Genomic DNA, 20,812 nt, shown 5'->3' with positions numbered 1-20,812 from the left:
CGACAGTTAACCGAACCGATCGGTATATATATTTATATGTATATTTCATATATATATTTTAAACATGTCATATATTTTCTATATACTATATAGAGGTGTCAATTGGACAGATTTGGTCCAACCTGATCCAGTCCAATGTGAGCCCACTTTCCAATGGACCGGACATAATACAGTCCAAATCTAATACAAACCAAATCCAACCCAATCCAACATTGGATCCATTCCAAACCGAATGAAATATAAAAAATTATATAAAAGCACTTTTGCAAAAGTATTTTCATAAAAGTGCTTTTACAAAAGCACTTTATTGATCCATAGACTTTTATAAAAGTATTTTTTATAGAAGTGCTTTTGTAAAAGTACTTTTGTAGAAGTGCTTTTGTAAAAGTACTTTCATAGAAGTGATTTTTACAAAAGTGCTTTCATAAAAGTACTTTTGTAAAAGTGATTTTTACAAAAGTGCTTCCACAAAAGTACTATAAAAAGTGCTATCATAAAAGTATTGTAAAAATTTTTTTTGTAAAAGTGATTTCAAAAAAAGTGGTTTCGTGTAAAAGTACTTTTATAAAAGTGCTTTCATAAAAATACTTTTATAAAAATGCTTTCATAAAACTATTTTTGTAAAAGTGCTTTCGTAAAAATAATTTTTATAAAAGTGTTTTCATAAAAGTACTTTTATAAAAGTGTTTTCATAAAAGTGATTTTATGCTGACTTCAATTTTGATTGATTTCAAATTGGACAAGGGTTTGGCTTCATTATTGGAATATTGGAAATTTGGTTTACGTCCAATTCAAACCAATAAGAATATCGACCAATTTATTTTGGATTGGCCCAATCCAATATTTATAATAGACCATCCAAATCCGATTTGATAAGGTTTGGATAGGATTGGATCCAAACCAAAACCGGTCGATTGACACCCCTAATTATATATAAATATATATGCATTATATCTATAAATATAAACATATATTATATTTATAATAATCTATTTAAAAATATATTATATATACTATATATTTTTATAATATTTATAATATACTATATATCATTTATTATTTATAATATAATATTATACATATATTTATATAATATATATTATGAATATAAAAACCAAAACCGATGGACCGGTTAACTAGTGGTATCGGTTTGGAGAAATTGAAAAACTGGTAAATTAGGGGTGTCAACCGAAACCGATGGACCGATTAATAAAATATGCACATATTGAATTAAAAAATGTACATAAAATTAAATATTATATAACACAAAAGAAGTAATATTTTATTTTGTAATAATATACATAATTACAGGTGCAAATGGATTGGATCATGATCATATCCAAGTTTTGATCCCATTTGGTTGAATTCAGATCATCCTTGTTCGAATCTTCGAATCGGATTTGGATCACCGCTATCCGATCTAAGAAGATTCGATTCGATATATATTATATATTTATTTATATAAATATATATATAATACATATATGTATGTTAATTGTTTATTTATTTATAAATATATTATTTATATTGTATTTTTGTAAATTTGTTATATTATTTATTTTTATAAAAAAACATGTATATATATGATGAAAATAATTAAAAATACTTGTATTTTTAGTTTTTCTTTATTTAAATTGGTATATTTTTTTCATGGTTTCAAAACTGGACCGGACTGGACGGTCAAACCAAAAAACCAGGAACCAATCAAGTAACCAGTTCCGTTTTACCCCAAACCATTATTTTGTCAAAAACCGTTGATTTGGTTAGCAAACCGCTAACCCAAGCAGTCAAACCGTTCGAACCGTCCAATAGTTTTGACCTTCTTTTTAATTTTTTTGTTAGAACGGGTCATCCGTTCAGTTCGAATGGTCAAACCGTTCGACCCAAGAACCGAACCCTTGATCGGTTCATTGTCCAACTCGGTTTTAAAAACCTTGTTTTTTTCTTTTAATAATTTATTAATTTTTAAAGAAAACGAATCGGGTCAGAACAGATCAAATCCGAAGATTCGACTTCCCAATCAGATTCAAACTTAGATTCTTGCCTATCAGATCCGATCAAATCTTCGGATCGGATTGGATATACCATGAACAGTGTAAGATCGTATTCAAATATACCCTAATTCGAATTCGATCCGATCTGTTTGCATCCCTATACATAATAAAAAACAATGTTTTAAAAAATAGCCCCAAACCAGAACTGTTCTGCCCACTGGTTCCCAGGTTGACAATTCGATCTCTAGTTCAAAAGAACAACCTGTTCTAACAACAAAGTTAAGAAATTGAGCCAACAGGTCATTGACCAATTCAATGGTTTTTGGCCAAAAACCATGTTTGAGGTAAAACAGAACCAGAACCAATTGGCTGAACGGTTCCCGAGCCAAACGGTTCGACTGTCCCAATCAACGCGGTTCAAAAACATTAATAAAAATTGAGTTAAATTGAGTAATACATACCATATGAAGCACGTGATCATTCTTGATAAAAAAAATTTCCGTGGATGAGAAATTGACCTGTGGTGATAGTGTGGCTCAAACCGAACACCTTAACTTACTGTACTGTGCTTCACCATGTTTTCCTATAAAATCATCATCCCACAAGTGCAAGCTCGATTTCTGCTATTATATTTGTCTGAAAACCTAGTTTTCCATGTAGCATCTTATAAATCTTAGGGGGGTTTGTGGAAGGCGGTCAATACACCACTAGGCAGTAGGCACTAGTGGCACGCAAGCAAGACTCCATAGTTGGAAGCTAGGTCCGTTATTAATAATAGAGAGAGCGGAAGAACCTCTCAATTCATACTAGTTGTAAGTTGCAGGCCAGTCTGTCTTGCTCTTGCATCACAAATTCACGATTCACGGACGAGGACAATGGCCACAACCATAAGAGGGATGTCTGTCAAACATAACCTCGTCCTAAAAGCTAGCATTGCATTTTACTCTGAAGATCTTGTAATATAAATTAGGAAACGAAGTTAAAAGAACAATAGTCTGCCTGCCTCATCAAGCCCAAAAAATTGCAATTTTACACCGTATCAAAGTGGTAAAAATAAATTATGTGAGGTTTTCCGGTATTTCCAAGTTCCTGCCTCACTTTCTCAGGCAAAACCCAGATAGGAGAAAAAAAAAAGCAGAAAACAAAACAAAAAGAGTAAACAAAAGAAAACATTATTTTGTTTCAGTGTCAAAAAAGAAAAAAGAAAATCTAATGAATCCACACCAACAGACTTCTCACCATCTCTCCCTGGACTTGGACCTGGAAAATAAAAAAGTAATTACAGACGTTACAGCAACTTCAAACAATCTACGTTGTACTATCAATCCATATAAATATCAAATAACACCAATAGATAGTTTTATAAGCACATATAATAAACATATCCAAGGTTTTTAGTTTCGAGTAAGAATCAAGCCGCATGAAATGGAATTTCAAAACAAAATAACTGCAATTTCTACATCCTTATCCTTCAAAATTCTTTTAAATAAATTTAGTAAGTTACATTTATAATTCTGTATACATTATATTTTATAGTTTATTTATATAAAATAATTATATAATTCTGGGCTGAACTGAGATGTTTTAACAGGCTTTCGTAGAGACATGTTAGCAGGGATTTGAATGTGGTTTGCGCACTTTCTGGCCAGTCATCAGTGCCATAAGTGTCAGGTGGAGGGGGAGTGCTCTCTCCCCTCCGTCTTTTTGCTTAGTTTTGGTTTCGGAAGCCTTGTGTAATCTTGTTTTTTGTTTGGCTGTTCTAATGAATTCATCTTTTACCATAATATATACGCCAAAGTTTGCTTAGGCTTCCCCAAAATTTGGTGATTATTTCGTTCGCCCTGATATTTCCTGAAAGTTTGGCAAAATAAAGAACAAAGCACATATCCAACCATACACACAAATGTATGTATATAGTATGTGCCTGTATGAAAGTCAATTAGCTTCCTCTTGTGTTTTCAAATTTCTACTTCACTCCTTTCAGAAATCAAGATCTACAGATGCCCATCCCCAATCACTCAATAAAGGTAAACCGAGGCATTTCCATATATAATATAACAAGTTTGAATCTTTTTTTATTTTTTTGATCAATAAAGTTTGAATCATATTTCCACCACAATATGGTCCAAAATGCAATAGAATAAAGGATGCATAGTGTTGGAATTAAAATATCTTTGGTACCTGTCCATGTCCCTGTTGCCAAGAAATCCTCTTTCCCTTCCCCCATGAAATCCTCTCCTGTCTTCTCCAGGCCTTGTCCATACATCTCCTGTGCCCCGGGATCGAGGTCTCTCCATGAACTCAATGCTTCTAGAATCCTCTGAAAGACCAGACTGAGAAGGCGGCCTCTCAGGGAAGGGAACAGCCCTGCCAGACCCCGAGCCAGGCCTATCAATGGCCTTCTGCCCAAACCGAATCTTGTCATCCAAGTCACGAATCAACAGCTCCAAGTCCCTTTCCTTGCTATGTATCAGTTCACGAAAACTAGTTTGCTCTTCAGATGCTTGCAAAGATTCTCCATTTGCATCTACAACAGCTTCTTTCTCCAATTCCTTCTTCAGCTGATTTATCTCTTCTTTGAGCATCTTCTCCTCCTCCGTTTCAGGCCTGAAACATTAGTGGAGATCAAGAGAAACATCCTTCACCTAGACATCTCGACAAAAAATTTCCTATTGAACAAGGATAGTAGTATAGTACAAATACCTTTCAACCAATTTGCATGGGACCCATGTACTTTTTTCAATAAATAAGTGTTTGATGAGCAAGCAGGCAATAAGGGTATTTGGACACAAAACTCTTGCATCATGAGAAAGAAAGGTCATGGGCAAGCCCTAAGGAAGTTTGCACCCGTAAGGCAGTAACTAATAATAATTGGATCATGAGCTATCATGCAACAAAAGGAACACCTACATAGACACAAGTCTAATCAATCCGAAATAAGATTGGAACTTTATACAAATTTGATCTCTACATACTCATTTCAAAGTAGGGTTAATTATTGCATTTCATTGAGGAAATGGGATGTCCCTAAATCACCACCATAACAAGAAAATGTTGAACAATTGAAAAGGAATTTGGTGCAAGATAAAGGCTCTAAAGGACAAGCAAAGGCCAAATAGGACATGAGAGAAACTAATTGAAAGATGTGAACAAATACAAAGGATATGGCCCCAAATGGATTGCAATGATAGAAGGTCTCTTGTGGCTGACCTCATATAGTATGTAAGGCATAGTTGATAATTAAGACTATAATGATGACAATGCCAATAAATGATGTCCAGAATAATTCATTCAACTATTTCAACAGAAATGCCACAAAACAATTTGCGCAAGACATGGCTAGACATGCAAACAAGATACAAATACACAGGAAGGGACAAAAGGCAAAATCCCTGTGAAATCACAGCAATACCTACTTTTCAGAGCATTTTGAACATAATGTTTCAAATTGTGGATCAACTTAACCTGTAATTGGTCTTTTCCTCTAGCAATATAAAAAGTGATAAGAAATAACAAACAAACAAGGGAACTTGAAGCAACAGCCTACTATGCACTATTAACCACATCAAAAGTTGCTTTAGGTATTAGCAAAACTAAATAATAAGATAACCTATCACTAAGAAATTTCAATTTTAGCAATTTTGACCAAGTAGAATATAGATGAAGATTTGTATATGTTGATCATTCACTGAAAAGGATCTTCACAGTATACCATCCTCTAAACCCAAAAATTAATCATAGACAAAACTATATTATTTTAAATCATGAAGAACAAGAACTAATCCGTCAAATAGTTACTAACATCAGCAAAAAGGCCCACAAATAAAATCTCCATATGACCAAAGATTCCTTCCAAATGACACAACATATTGCAAGAGGAACCATGGACCATAAAGGAGCACCCTTGACACCCATAGACATAAAAAGTCAATTTCATCAAGAAGCCCTAATTTATATTCAGTAAGTTCATATTCACAAGTCAATCCCTATTCAAACATGACAAATGTCGGGAAAAAAAAACATTTGGTTACTGGAAAGAAGGGGGAAACTTAGAGGACCATTTAAACAAGCATAAAATCTCAAATTCTAAAGTAGCATGGTAAATATAATACTTCAATATATGCAAATGCAACACAGAATTCAGTATATGGGATTAATTAGGACACTGAAAAGTGACTGAAAAGAGTATTCTCTCGTTTGAAAGGCGAACTGGTTGGTGCTGGTTCTACTAACAAATTTAAAAAAGTCCATAAGAAAAGAGGTTCAAAGGGCAAAGTTTTGAAGTAGAAGAAGATTGCTGAGTTCTGGGGAGCCAAAGGTCAAGATCCACACGGGGTAAAGTTGCAGAGGACGTCAGCTTCTGAGGAAGGTTTGGAGCCGAGGTCAGAGATTGAGGATAAGGACTAAGGAGTCGGGGCAATCAGGATAGTGCGAAGAACTTACCTGCATCGTCATCAGCCAATGCGAGTGAGAAAGGGAGGAAGTGGAGATTAAATGTCTGGTTGGCAGGGATGTTAAGGTAGGCAAGAGCTTGGATCTGTTTTTTTGAGGCAGAGAGGAGTTAGATAGAAGGGCTTTCAAAGCATCTGAAAAAAGCAAGAGGGAAGAGATCTTGAGGAAGATCGCTGTTAGGGAAGGAGAGGCATGGAATGTGGAAGGAGATGGACAAGATGAATTGTTTGAAGATGTTTAAGATGGCTGTGTTTGGGGGCTTTCTCTTGTACCCTCTTGTTTTGTGCTCTTGATTTTGTTTTTGCTAATTGTTGGGCAGGTGTTATCTTAACACCTGGAGGATGCTTCATTTTACTTTTCAAAAAAACAGTGGCTGCAAAGGATTTTTTATTGGCCAAACGTCCAACTATCAAGTATCTGACAAATAGAACTTTACATCATGTAATAGAATGTTGTAATGGGATTCAAGCAGTCTTGTATTTATGAATCTCATCAAACATTTAGTGCAAAACAGCAAAGAAAATAAGCATCTGATATAATCAGTGGCATGTAGACGGTTAGATGTCTCATTTTCATCTTTATCTTTCGTTTTTTCTTTTCTATTCATTCTTTGGATAACTTTCATCTTTATCTGTTGTTCTTTACCAATGAGGATCATGAATAAGAGATATAAAGGACCCTAACTCAAGTGTACTTAATGAAGCCAAAATTATACAGCCAGATTTGACTGGGTATATGGGACACCATTAAGCTAACCTTACTACAATAATGAAGCCAAATAGTCAATCAGAAATTTGTGGCTCTTAGAAAGAGCAATAAGTAATAATTAATAAAATATTAAAAAAAGTAAGGAATCACTGAACTGCTAAAAAAATCATATCATTATCTGCTGCAAGCTGAATGGGACTCGATTCAATTTAACAAAACCTTCCCAAATGCGGGGTTGGCTATATCAATCCTGTGTCTCCATTCCACACTCTCAAGGTTATATCCATCATGGTTAAATTGCAATCCCTGATATCATTTTCAATACCTCAACATATATTCTTTTTTGCCTGCCAATAGCTCTTTTAGAACCTTCAACTTGCATAATAACACTTCTTACTTGCACAATAGTTAGCTATTTGTCACCATTTTTTAACCCATCTTAATTTATTTTACCTCATTTTATCATCTATTGAGCTTAACTCCCCAGTAAATAAACTCATTTCTAATCTTGTATTTTCTAGTTTGTCACTCGTCCATCTCAACATACCTATTTCTTTCACATTGATGAGACAGAATCAGTAGTCCCACATAGAATTCTTATGTAGTATTGGCTTCGACATCCTAGGAGAGAAGTTCCACTTCTCCCAAATGAAAGCAAAGTTTCTTGTATTCTAGAGACTAATACAGTCAGCCCAACTGAACACAATAAAGCCATTTCCCAACTATATGGGTTTGACCACATAAATCTTGTTCCACCATTTCACTTTGTTCAGTGTCTTATACATTATTCAATTATGCAGCTTCTCAGATCATATCTCACTTATTCAATTTGCCTGCCCTTAACTCTTACAGATCCTTCAACTTGCAAGAGGTTACTTGTTACTGATCAGTATCGCATGGACTCTCCTAAATGGATGTGTATGTATCAGACACACGTTGGATTCCGACATTACATGGACTCTTGAGGGACACTTCCACACAACATTTTTCCTTTCTTCTCCTACTTATTTCACATATACGAGCAGCTAACATACACAGTCAGTACCATTTTTCCTATAAAATGCTAATTAATGAAGATGAACTACCAGACGTTGTGATTATAAGAATCATTTTTAAGTATTTATATATGAAAATTGCTGGACTTTTTTTTTTTTGGGGGGGGGGGGGGGGGGGTGGATCAAAATTCATTCTCCAAATAGTATGCAGAATTTTAACTAAACATAGCCTTAATGGATATAGCTGATGTGTTGATTGCTATACTCTTGAATATTTTATTATTCAATTATTTTATCCAGTAAAATGCAAAACACTAAATCATCCGGTTTATCCCCTTCACCTGTCAAATGGCCCTTTGTACACCTAATGGCTTCTCAAGGTTTTCAAACAAATGGAGTTTGGGTGGAAGCACTCCTCACCATGGTTGGACAGTTGGAGGACTTCAATCAGAACTTTTTTATGCCTATCATAGGAAAGTCTCTTTATTAGCTTGTTTCCTTTCTCTTTTTTCTAGTTTTTAGGATTGATTGAATCCTCAGTATCTTCGATTTTAGTAGCATATTAGGGGTGATCATGGGCTGGGCTGGGCTTCCAGGCCTATAAATTTAAATATATAATATTTTATGTTATATAACATATAATATGTATTAAATGTGTCATATTTTGATATTTATATGTAATATACAATATAATAAAAATAACACATTTTTTTGATAAGCAACACGGAGAAAATTCATTAAAAATAAGCTGCACACAAAGGTACAGCCAAAGAAGCGTACAAAGAAACAGGATATGCATAACCTAATGGCAACAGAGAAAAAGAAAAACAACAAAGAAGAAACAGGATACGCATAACTAATGGCAGGTAAAAAATAAGTTCATATAAGAAGCAAAAGAATCCAAGATATGCATAACCTCAAGGAACTCATGAATAGTTAATGTGAGGAGAGGACCTCCAATCTTGTTCCTCAACATTATCAAATCTAACAGATCAAACTGTTCAGATCATGTAACAGTAGGTGAAAATAGAATGATACCAAGCTCCTTACCAAAAGCCCCCTAGAACAGTACTTGATCAATCCTTCCAACCAATGATCCAGCAATTACAGTATCTTCAAACCTCTGCCTTGGGAAAGATGCCCATCAATTTATCATCATCATCTAAGCCTTGTGCCAACAATATGGGGATCAGCTACATGAATCCTGTTTCACCATTTTATTCTGTTAGTATCATATCCATCGTTAAATTATTGGGGCTTAAATCATTTCGTACTACTTCCATCCAAGTCCTTTTCGGTCTGCCTAGCTCTTCTAGCCCCTTCAACTTGCAACAGATCATTTGACCAAACCACCTCAGTCATGCCCATCAATTTATCCATATCCAAAGTTGACCTTTATAACCAAACCCTCTAATATAATAAACTGCTTTCTACAAGTAATTAGTAAAAATTTTATTATCAGAAATATACAGAGCAAAAGCACAATATGTACAGCCTCTCTGTAAAATACAAGTTCTACATGTCTACTGAGCTAGTCTAGAGCTGCTCCCCCACTTCCCTAATAAGTCCCTTTTATATCAGAAGCTTTCCCTTGTCCCAGTGGGAATTCACCCACATCAGAAATTGTCTATTAACTCCTTCAAGAGATAGGGAGACAGCTAAAGAGTAAGCTGAACATGGCATCTAGGAAAATTCTGCTTCCAATGTATGAATTGATTGCCTTGCTTCCTTGATTGAATGTCTGAAAATCCAAGATCCTGCCATCTCTCCTTTCAGCAAGCAAATTATAGATTTTGAGTCTCCATCAACAACAGTTCTGTAGAAACCTGATCTCTTTGCCAGTCATAGAGCCCAACTTCTGCCTGCTGTGTTCAGATGAAATGGAGTTTCCAAAATCAAACTCCAATTGGTCCTGAGAAAACCAGTAAAGCAGCTCCCTTCCTGATCCCAAAAAACACCTCCTATGTCTGATTCTCCAAGGTTTCGAAATGTGCAGCCATCAATTTCTAGCATTGCTCTTCCTTGTGGTGGATGGCTCCATGGTATATCAGTTACTAATCTTCCTATTGAAGTTAAATGCCACCACAGACCAACTCCTGATGACTTGATCATAAGTAGAAAAAGATGCAAATTCTCTTCATCGAATGAGTAACTTTAATTTCAATTAGACCAATTAGTAACTCTTTGTATTGATATCCATTTTGAAAAATCCTAGCATTCTGCTCTTCCCAAGTTGTCTACAGTATGGCTACTCCCATATACCTCTCTCTCTCAAGATCTTCCCTCTTGCTTCCTTGGAGTGAAGAAACTAGGATGAAATAAGGTGCCAATATCCAATGGAGGAACCACCTAGAATCAAAGAAAGCAAGAAAAAAAGTTTCCAAATATTGTTCACAAAAATTAGCAGAGGAAACTCTTAAAATCCTTGTCTTCTGCCAAACCTTTTACTGAATGTCTTGTCTTATTTGCTAAGACCAAAAATCTTAAAAAAAATTTTGCTAGTAGAAACAAAAGTTCCATTAAAAGAAAAAGAGAATTACAATCCATTGCTGATGCATTATCCACTATATAACAGAAGAAAAGAGACAAAAAAAATGTAATACAAATTAGATCTCTATTATACTTCACCCCCCCCCCCCCCTCCCCCATCTTCCTCAATCAAATCTGTTTCAAAAATTAGCATATTCCTTTCTTTCCACATTACTCAACAAACAGCAAATGACACCATGCTCCACACCATAAGTCCTAAATGTGTTCTGACCAGTAACAACAAGTAAATAGATGACTTAAGTCGTGATCTTGTTTTTCTTTTTTTTTGAATTTAAGTCGTGATCTTGTTTCTGCACAGCACACAAATATTTGGGAGTTCATAGCATCTTGCTTTCATATGGTCCAATGGAAAAATACTGTTTAATGCTACTAACCAAGCAACTGCTTCACCCCTAGGTGTTATTGGATCACCCCAAATTCCAGTAAGGCAGTAAAATTTCAACTCTCAACTTGATTTAGCATCATAGAATAACTTCATGTCTGACTCATTAGTATCAACCTTAGAAGCTTCCAATCTTGAAAGCAATTCAATGCATTCCTTCAATTCTCTATCCAATAATGGACTTAAAAAAACTTAGCAGCACACCACTTGGTCATCTCCCTTTTCAAAACATCAATTGACTAATGTCTTGAGTGCTCAATTTGCAAGTCTAGGACAAATGCTACACGACTCCATGTCTTCCTTCACACCACTCATCTTCCCAAAATCTCACCTTACTGGCCTACTCCCTTCCCCTACTAAAGACATCTCCATCAATGACAAACATCCATAACCGCTACCCAACAATGTCTCATTCATCTCCCTAATTCTTTTCAAGGGAAATATCCTTCAAACCTCCCCTGAGGTTTCTCATAAATACTAAAACATCCCCTCATCTTTCTGAAAGGACATTGACCTCTTCTCCTTCGGGCTTTTCTTTTTGAAGATAAAGTAAAAGTTTATTAAAATGAAACAAGAGAGTACAAGAAAGGTGACAAGGAATCACCGGAGAGAAGCCAAGCAAAAACCCCCTTCAGCCACACCCCAAACCTAGCTCACCAAAACTTCAAACAAAATGTGCATAATCTAATTTTCACTCAAACTATAACCCAGGCCAAAACATTCTGCTTACAAGAAAGTAATAAAACACCATCCACCCAACCCCAATGCTTACCCTCCCCAAAACAAGAACTCCATCTAAAATCCTAAGCACCCAACAAACTTGACAAAATTATTTCACAGCTTCAGAGATTGGGGACTGCCCCCTTTTCCTTCTTCTCATAACCTTCTTAGACTTCTTCACCGTTTTGTTAGGTCCAACTCCAAACAAACCCCCTTTCAAGTTTCAACCTTGCAAAGACTTTTGAAACCTGAATAGGACATTGATTTTTCAGACATATGAATCATCTTACAATGTTTGGAAACTTCTCCACGTCCAACATACTCTTAGCGCTTCCTTCTGAATCTCCTACCTCCTCAGAAGTCTGATTTATCACCTCCTCATCTCCCTCTTTATCAACGACTCCTCCAGCTTCAGAAGATTTCATCCTCTCTGAAAATCCTTCAAGCCCAAAGCAAAACCACCCTCTTATTTAATTTCTCTCTTTCCCTACTCTCTTCTTCCAGATCTCTAAAAGCCTTCTTTGCAAACTCTTCCCACCCCAGAAAAACAAACATGGAGTTTTACTCACCTCTACCTCTTTATTTACAACTATCTGAATGTCAATCTTGTTTTCCATTCGATGTGTTTCATCCAAACAAACCTCTTCCACTTGATCATCCTCCATTTCAGCCTTGTCCCCCACTTCTTCATCAACTTAAAGGGTTTAATTCCTTTTTATTTTTTTTGATAAATGAGTGCAATTTTATTTTTTTGAGAGAAAAGGATTTTTTTATCAGTAAAAGAGAAAAGAAAAAAATATTTCATTAAACAAACTTAAAAGATACAGCCTTGCCCAATGAGGCACTGGGCAAGACAAAAAATGAGTGCAATTTTATTAATCAAAGGAAGAGTGTACAGTCAGCCTAAGAGGAGGCACAAGGTGATACCTCCCCTTAGGAGATTAGTAGTTCTGTATTTTCTACGATTTTAAACTTTGGTTTCATCCCCTTTTTCCACTACTGACTACTCCATCTCTTCCAATCACCTCTTCATCCTCCCTTTGACCCTCCTTCCTACAATTGGCCCCTCTCCCACCACCATCCAAACTACGCAACCTCACAATTTCTTCAAGAGAAAACTCCAAGGCTTTCTCACCACTAATCTCCTCCTCTTTCCTCCCTCCTATTTCTTGCACCTCACCCTCAAAACCCCCAATGAGTCAATCTCAACCACTCCCTAAACAACATCCTCCACTCTACTATGCTCTCTAGACCCCTCCCTCACAAAGCTTCAATCTCACTTTTGAAGCCTTCAAGTCCATTAAACCACATTGAAGAACAAACCTCTTGACAATCATTGAAACTTCTAACCATCTGAGTACACTCATCTCAACAATGAACCACCTAGCCCACAAGCACCATCAATTGTGTGATCAACCCCTAACGTCTCCAGAGGAGGATCAATAAATCCAAGACCTTCTTTCACCCCCCCCCCCCAAGCCCTTCTTTCAACCCCACCCCCAACATTTCCAAAAACATGATTGACACTTCCAACTTCAACCAAACCTTCAAAAGGGAATGATTCCCTACCTTGACTATGAAATCAACAACCCCATCGACGCCTCCACCAAGTTCTTTTGTAAAACAAGTCACCAATCCCCAATCTATCACCAACATGGTGCCATGGGGGGACCCTTTTTTTAGGGACATCCCACCCATATTTCCTTCAATCATTGACTTTAGAGCTTTCCACCCCTCATACCTTGCAATCACCAACACCCATTCCTCCCACTTTGTTTTCTTCTCACCATCACTATATATCCCAGTGTGCATATTCTTCTACTTACCATATAGGAATTCAAATGATGCCTCTTCCTGAGCAACAATCGATTCCTCGACATCCCAAACCCCCACATCCTTGCAAGTGTTAACACATGACCTACGTTTTAAAGTATGGCCCAACCCACACGAGTTCAAATCAGCCCCCCACAACGTCCCACAGCACATCCCCACCGTGTATTGGGAACATCTCCCGGTGATGACATCACCACTTCTGATATATCATTGGGAGATGTTCCCAATACACAGCAGAGATGTGCTGTGAGACGTTGTGGGGGGCAGTCTTGTGGGGGCTGATTCAGTCTCAACCCACACACGACCACACCCCACACCATTAAAAAGTTGAGTCAAACTAATATTTTTAAACCCTCTAAGATATATATATATATATATAGTTATCTATTTGTAATGTATAATATATTTATAGTATTTATATATTTAATTATAATATATATATTGTAAATATAAAGAAACAAGAAACCAAAGAACCAAACCAATCAACCGGTTAACCAATTGGTTTCGGTTTGGTTTTGACTTTTAGTTTGTGGTTTTTCAAAAACTGGTGGTACTGGTTTGGTTTCAAAAAAATGGCCCACAATTTGGTAACCAAACTATGAGCAACCCTAACACACATCCCTCATTAAATTCATCTACCTCAAAACCCAACCTGAATTTTATACCTAAAATACCTTATCTTCAACCTCTCACTCTTGACCTTTCTATTTCTACCTCCTCTCCTCTCCAACCCTTAATCCTATCATCTCCAACTCTGAGATAATCAAACAAAGACATTGGATGGTCTAACCATCTTAACGGAATGGTGCCTTCAACAACAATTCTTAGATTGAACCATTCCCTCACAAAGAACAGTGCTAGAGAAGAAGGAACCAAATGGATTTCCTCTACTTCAACCCATATCCTCGCAGCAACCAGACTCTTCCACAAACAAGGATGTATCAGAAAAATCTGCAAAAAAGATAAAAAGGACCAGGCCTAAGGGGGTTTAGCCGTTTAGATTTCTTTTATTTTTCCCTTTCTTATTTCTCATGTTAACTGAGTCCGCTTTTGGTAGGATGGGTCATGAAAGATTACCATGACATGACATCAACTAAATCAATTATTGCAACTTCACATTCTGAGAAATCACAGCCTATGGTTTTTCAGAATAAATGACATAATATTCACTAAATGCATTCAAATAAATGTAAAATACCACGTCCCAAATGCCCAAGGCCGCATTAAAAATCTGAGCCAAACGTAATGGCTCAGAGTGGTAATTTTAGTAGGCATTTGCTAATTGCCAAATGATCATGCAGCAAGAGGAAAAACCGATGCAAATAGAAGTCCTTTGAGATAAAGGTAAAGAATGCAAAAATAGAATAGACAATCACTATGACTAGGCAAGAACATAAACCTGTCAACACGACGGTGCTCCAACTCCAAATCAATCTTCCGCCAATCTTTTCCCTTCTCTTCCAGTAAAACTTCTCGGGGCTTGGCATCTCCAAAAGGGTTTATCTTTGGTCGGGGTCTTGGCGCAGCTTCCAGCACCTGCGAGGCAGGGCTGTCAGGCCGACTCGAATGTGCACTTGAAGGCCTGCTAGAATGAGAGTCTGTCGACTGACTGGCCTTTCGGCTGTCGAGCTCTGTGTCCAACTTCCTCCAATCCATGCCTTTGTCAGCCAAAACTTCCTCTCTTGGACGTGCAGCACCAAATGGGCTAGGTCTAGTCGTTCTTGCAGGCTCATTGGCAGCTACCTCGCCCTTTGGCGGATCTAGAACAAGTCTGGGTCGCTCGCGATCCCCATCACGCGGTCCTCCCCTACTCCATCGATCAGATTCCGGAGCAGAATCCCTAAAACCTGAGCCAAAGGACGTGGATCTAGCAGGAAATGGTTTCTTCGCAGTTGTCCAGCTATCAGCTTCATCAGCCCTAGAACCACTTCCGGTACCAAGCGAACCATAACGATCGCGATCATGTCGTCCAGAATCCGCTGAAGCTAGGGAGAGGGGCTTCTTTGCCGTGGCCCAGTTATCGACCTCGTCGGCTCTAGAAGGCTGATCGAAATCAGGAGTCCTGTGAGGGGGAGCCCTCCGTTCGTCGTCAAAACCACCGTAAGATCTGCGGCCACCACCCCAAGAGCCCTCGGTGTCATCTCCTCTCTCCCGCATGCGTCCCGGAGGGGGCCCGTTACGGCCATAAGATCGAAATCCACCGCCAAGACGACCATATTCCATCTCCTCGGAGGACCTCTCCCTGGGACCAGTGGGCAAACGAAGCATCTCATCGGCGGTTAACCCCTTAGGCTCTAGAGAAGGGTCCCGGCGAGCAGCCCCACCGGGTCCGACATAAGTGCCCGTCGTAAATTCCGACAACGTCATCTTTTTCTTCCTGGGTTTGGCGGTGGCAGCCTCTTTAAGGCTGGGAAAATTCTGCGACTGGCCGGCAACGGCAAATTGAGGATTGGGGTCGGAAGCAGCGCGTTCGCGCTCTTCCGCTTCTGCGCGTTCAGCATCGGCGGCCCAAGCACCAAGTCCTCCCCACGGTTTCGACATCTTCTTCTGCGCTGGAGATCTGAAACTTGTGCCTAGCCTAACACACTCTTCTTCTAATGTAGTATCCTTAACAGCGAAGGCTCTCTTTCAAGGGAGCCGGAGCTCGCTAACATGCGCAAAAATGAGGGTTTGGAAAATTCGAATATCTCTATCTTTCATCTTAAAATCTTTATTTCGTGTGTGTGTGTGTGGTGTTGTCTATGCAATGAAAACGAAAAGAATTTTTTATAGAGAGATGTGGATAGTGGATAGAGATGTAGAGAGGGGTGGAGGCGTGGAGCATGGATGGGAGGAGAAGACGAGAGATACTTTTTCTAGTTTTCTTTCTTCCTCCAACTTTTTTTCTTTGTTTTTTTTTAATAATTAATTATAGTTATAAATAAAATAAAAATTATAACTGGTTTCTCAATTTTTTGGTTGTTTAAATTTTTTTTGTACGGTGCTGATGAATCGGTCTAGAGGTTGATTACCTGTCATCCAACGTATAAGTTCACGAGTTGGAATTTGGGAAGGAGGATCTCTGACTCAGATCTCTACTTGTGTCTGTGTGTAGCTGTAGCACTACACCAGACCAGAGACCAAAGAGTGGAGTAATTGTAACTTGTAAATCAGGAAAGCATTTTATTTTTTGCAAAACGGTAAGGTAGAGACAGTAGAAGAAGAGGGAATAGGACGGGACAGTATGGATGGAACGTACCAGCCACTCAGGATCAGGAGTCAGGTCAGCCCCCCAGGAGACGAGACCACATCCCCTCCCCACAACGTCGCCGTGTATTGGACACATCTTCCGATTATGGTATCAAAATCGATGATATGATCATCGGGAGATGCTCTCAATACACGGCGGGATATGCTGTGGGGCGGAGATGTGAACTCAGCTTGTGGTTCGGCGTCATGTCTCCAACTAACTGGCATTTTTGTTTGATTGGTTGTTTACTTGTTTTACTCATACACACACTGCTTCAACTTTGGGTTCATACAATTTATTTTTGTATAAATGGATCAGTGATAAATATCCCCTCAAAACTTTCACTTTGTCACAAAGAGTCTCATTCATTCAGTGTTTAATTTTTTTTTTAATTTCCAAATTATCCTTTCTTATTTATGATTTGATTAATTTTTTAAATATAACATTAAAGCCTTCTTGGTTGCTTTAATAGATTCTTACTTACATATTTCTGGTTGGATTTAATATCCAAATGAATCTTTTTAATGAATATAAATTTATGGTTTTTTATGGTTTCGTTTAAAAAAAATATTTTCTATGCCAATGGAATGATTCTTGTTATTCTAGATGGGTTCTTTTGGATAAAATTGAGGTATTTTTTGTCAATTAGGATTCAAGAGAAAAGGGCAAGAAAAAGGAAATAATGAAAGTTTAGGTGGGTATTCCGGTAATTTAATGCATTCCGTTATCATCTAACTTAGGCTATGTTTGGTTCTCTGGGCGTTTATTAAAAAAACATCACCACATCAGCACCACATATGCATTGCCATTTATTGCACATGAAGAAAAATGAAACAAGTGTTTGGTTTCACCATTTATCAAATAAATGGTAGAAAACTGAAACACTTTGATTTTTATGCATGGGGCATTTGGGAAAACATCAAATTCTTGTTTCCCCAACGCCCCAGTGTTTCTTGAATGCTGATGTGGCACACTTTAGTGGGTATTAATCTGAGATAGAGAGTAAAAAACATTTAAAGTGAAGTTCAACCAAACAACATAAAACATTAAATGTTTAAAGTGAAAATGTACAAATAAATGGCCTATCCATAAACTCCCACGGAATCAAACACATACTCAATGACCTGGTGGCATTTGTCGCAAAGTGAAAGTTCACGGGTGTCTTGTTGCAAATGAAGGTTTAGGTGGTATTTTGTCATTGACCCCATTGTCATTGTAATTTACCCTTTATTTTATATCAAAATCATTTTTATTTCATGTTCATACTATTTACTATCCAATTTTGTTTCTAGTTGAGTCCAATATAAATTCAATTGATAGGATTCCATTCCAATCTCAATATAATTAAGGGTCCAGTTGGTTTATAGTTGAATCAAAATCAAAATCCCTTGAAATTAGAGTTAGAGTGATCTATTCCTATAGTTTGTTTGGTTTAATAGGAATCGTAATCAGAATTAGAATAAGCTGAAATGGGATTTAATTCCCAAGAGAGGCTAGAGAGGGAGTGAATGTCAATGTAGCAGGAATGAAATGAGATCGATTTTGCATATGTTTGGCATCAATGCTGCAGATGCAGCATCGTTTCCTCATAAAATGGTGCTGCTGATGTGTGGTTGGAAGCACCGTTTTCTCAGAAAACTGTGCCTTTATTTTTGTATGGAATCGTTGCTGCCAAGTAGAACATTTCCTGGAGCAACAACAATTTTTCCTGTTTGGTACTATTGCTCCAATAGATGTTTTCAGCATTGGTACCCATTATCCAGTGCCACATCACTGCCATGTTGGCAGTAATGAGCTGCAGCTCTAAGAAACGCCAAAATTGGTGTTGCTCCAAGCCATGGCTTCCCGATTTCTGAGACATGGCTTAGAGCACCATTTTTTATGAAAAAATGGCTCCAAACAAATGCATGTTTCCTGGAGTACCGTTTTTTCCGATATAGCACCATTGCTCTTGGAAACGGCAACGATGCCAAACAGCCACTTTGACTCCACCCAATAAAACAATTAGAATTGGAATGAGCAATTTCAATTCCAAACCCCTATACACCCAACCAAACAGCCCCTAAACCAATTGATTGGATTCTATTTCCATCCATTTGTAACCAATAAAATGTGTGTATGTATGTATGTATACTTTTTTTTTTTTTCGAACAAGTTCGATTTGATCAAGCCTGAGTTTTGGATTGGTCCAAGCTCGAGTCAAGCACGTGCTAGTTGGGGCATCAATAACTATGAACCAAAAAAAGGTCTTATAAATATTGCATCCAAACTTAAGAAGAATGCGTTGTCTGTACGTGGAATATATAATAGACAATTGTGCTACATAATGAGCAGCACTACTCTAAAGGTTCAGTCCCCTGATAATGAGTAATTCTTGGGCTCTCAATGGTCTGAGTTACCTGTGGGAGGAGATGGTTCTTTGTTTTAACTTTTAACACGATGAGATTATCAATATGGATTGAGCAGCAGCAATCACCAATGATAGATTAAGATCAAATGCATGGTTCGGATTTGGTCCTTGTAAAATTATTATTAAAATCTGTTATAGTGGTGTATTAAATATTTCTATACTTATATCTTTTTATATTCTCATTAATGTATATTTGAAGGGACTGTAAACTGTAAAGACAGTTTTGTGAGGACCGAATTTAAATTTGTTCAAGACTAGTTTTTCTCGACACGGGTAGCAAGGCATGACCCGAACTAGAGTGAACAAATGGTTGAGTAATGAAAGGAACAAATGGTTCAAGTTTTCATCAGTTTCAATGCACAAACCACAAAACTCGTCAACTTAATTTGAAGGTATATTTTATTTGGCTAGAGATGCTTTTAGTGGAAGAATATGATGTAAACACCTTCAAATAAAGCTTTCTATTCCGAGATGAGGTAGCTGAGTAGCTCTTGAAATCTCCAAAACCTTTTCCAACGAACAGCCGGCAATGAAAGGTGACTATTAGACAATGTGGCTAGGGTGCTCATGGTTCGGTTAGGTCTATTTTTCAAAATGAATTGGGGTTATTGGTTTTTGGAAAATTGGTAACCGAAATTGAATCAAAGTCGATTAGTTAATTGGCTGATCGGTTTGATTCATCGATTTTTCAATTTTTTTTTTATATTTACAATTAATGCGGCACGATCCGGGCACTCCTAACTGGCTGCTGACTGGCTCCTTGCTAGCAACGGATGACATCTGAGAAGATGGAAAGAAGGATTCTCGGGGATTTACCTGGTGGGAATACTTTGAAGCTTAAGTCAGAACGTTGGGGAAGGAGAAAAAAGAGGGTGCAAAAGCTAAGAGTGTAGGTCGCGCTTTATCAATGTGCTCGAGAGATTAGCTCGCGAGCAAGTAAAGACTCAGGTTGAGGGTATGAGTGCGGAAGTATTCAAAAGTATGTGAGAGAGCTTCTCTTTTGCCTCAAGGGCTTTTATAGGGGAGTTACTGTCAAATCGAGTGTAACTGCCATTGGGCCCTTGCCGCAGCCGTTACCTGCCAGGGTTGCGCAGGTGATCGTTGCAATGTACCTCTTGCTCAGATGAATGACACGTCTAAAAGGGGCAGGCACGCTTCCGCCTGCTGGGAGACATGGGTGCAAACTGTCGAAAGGATAGGGACTGTGCCATCAGTTAAGAGACGTGGCGTAGACTGATCAGTACGGTTTGTCAGGTATAAGCTTCCTGAGAAACGTCCCCACTGCTCACTCGCGAACTACTTTGTAGCGAGCTAGGGAATACTTCGGAGTTACCCTTACTAAGGTTGTTCTCTGGGGTGACTTATCCGCTCGGGGGCTAGAGCGAGCTGGTTTCCCTAGTATGCGAGCTAAAGCAGTCTTGGAGTATCCCCTTCTGGGTAGCTCGGGGAACCCGGAGCTCGTGTTATAGCGAACTCCTCCTACAGTGAACTATGATATGGCGAACTGCTTTATGGGCTCATTGCTTAGCCGTGGTCAGG

The 20,812-nt window shown here is 37.9% G+C and overlaps 1 protein-coding gene across 2 annotated transcripts; it reads right to left on the bottom strand.

Annotated features, from left to right (window-relative positions):
* Positions 1-2,973: 2,973 nt before the first annotated feature.
* Positions 2,974-16,523, bottom strand: LOC104593062 (eukaryotic translation initiation factor 4B2-like). 2 transcript variants are annotated; one of them, XM_088901075.1, is made up of 4 exons: positions 15,034-16,499; positions 4,698-4,790; positions 4,176-4,601; positions 2,974-3,254 (listed from the first exon to the last, which is right to left on the bottom strand). In XM_088901075.1, exons 1-4 carry the CDS (start codon positions 16,173-16,175, stop codon positions 3,230-3,232), a joined length of 1,686 nt encoding a protein of 561 aa, XP_088757201.1. In that variant the 5' UTR covers positions 16,176-16,499; the 3' UTR covers positions 2,974-3,229. The 2 variants fall into 2 exon arrangements, with proteins under 2 accessions (XP_088757201.1, XP_010251032.1); XM_010252730.3 differs by lacking the exon at positions 4,698-4,790 and having other exon boundaries at positions 15,034-16,523.
* Positions 16,524-20,812: the final 4,289 nt, after the last annotated feature.

This window comes from Nelumbo nucifera, chromosome 3 (assembly GCF_055504915.1).
Source record: "Nelumbo nucifera cultivar China Antique chromosome 3, China Antique-T2T, whole genome shotgun sequence".
Classification (NCBI taxonomy): domain Eukaryota; kingdom Viridiplantae; phylum Streptophyta; class Magnoliopsida; order Proteales; family Nelumbonaceae; genus Nelumbo; species Nelumbo nucifera.
The sequence above is the reverse complement of the archived record's forward strand: the minus strand, read 5'-3'. Positions and strand labels throughout refer to the sequence as shown.

Bases quoted from the DNA above. Each gene is read 5' to 3' on its own strand.
- LOC104593062 (XM_088901075.1), bottom strand. From the start codon at position 16,175: ATGTCGAAACCGTGGGGAGGACTTGGTGCTTGGGCCGCCGATGCTGAA. The intron at 4,791-15,033 runs GTTTATGTTCTT...TCATGATGCAAG, and splicing joins GAGCACCGTCGTGTTGACAG to AGTTTTGTGTCCAAATACCC. The intron at 3,255-4,175 runs GTACCAAAGATA...TTTATTTTCCAG, and splicing joins GGCAACAGGGACATGGACAG to GTCCAAGTCCAGGGAGAGAT.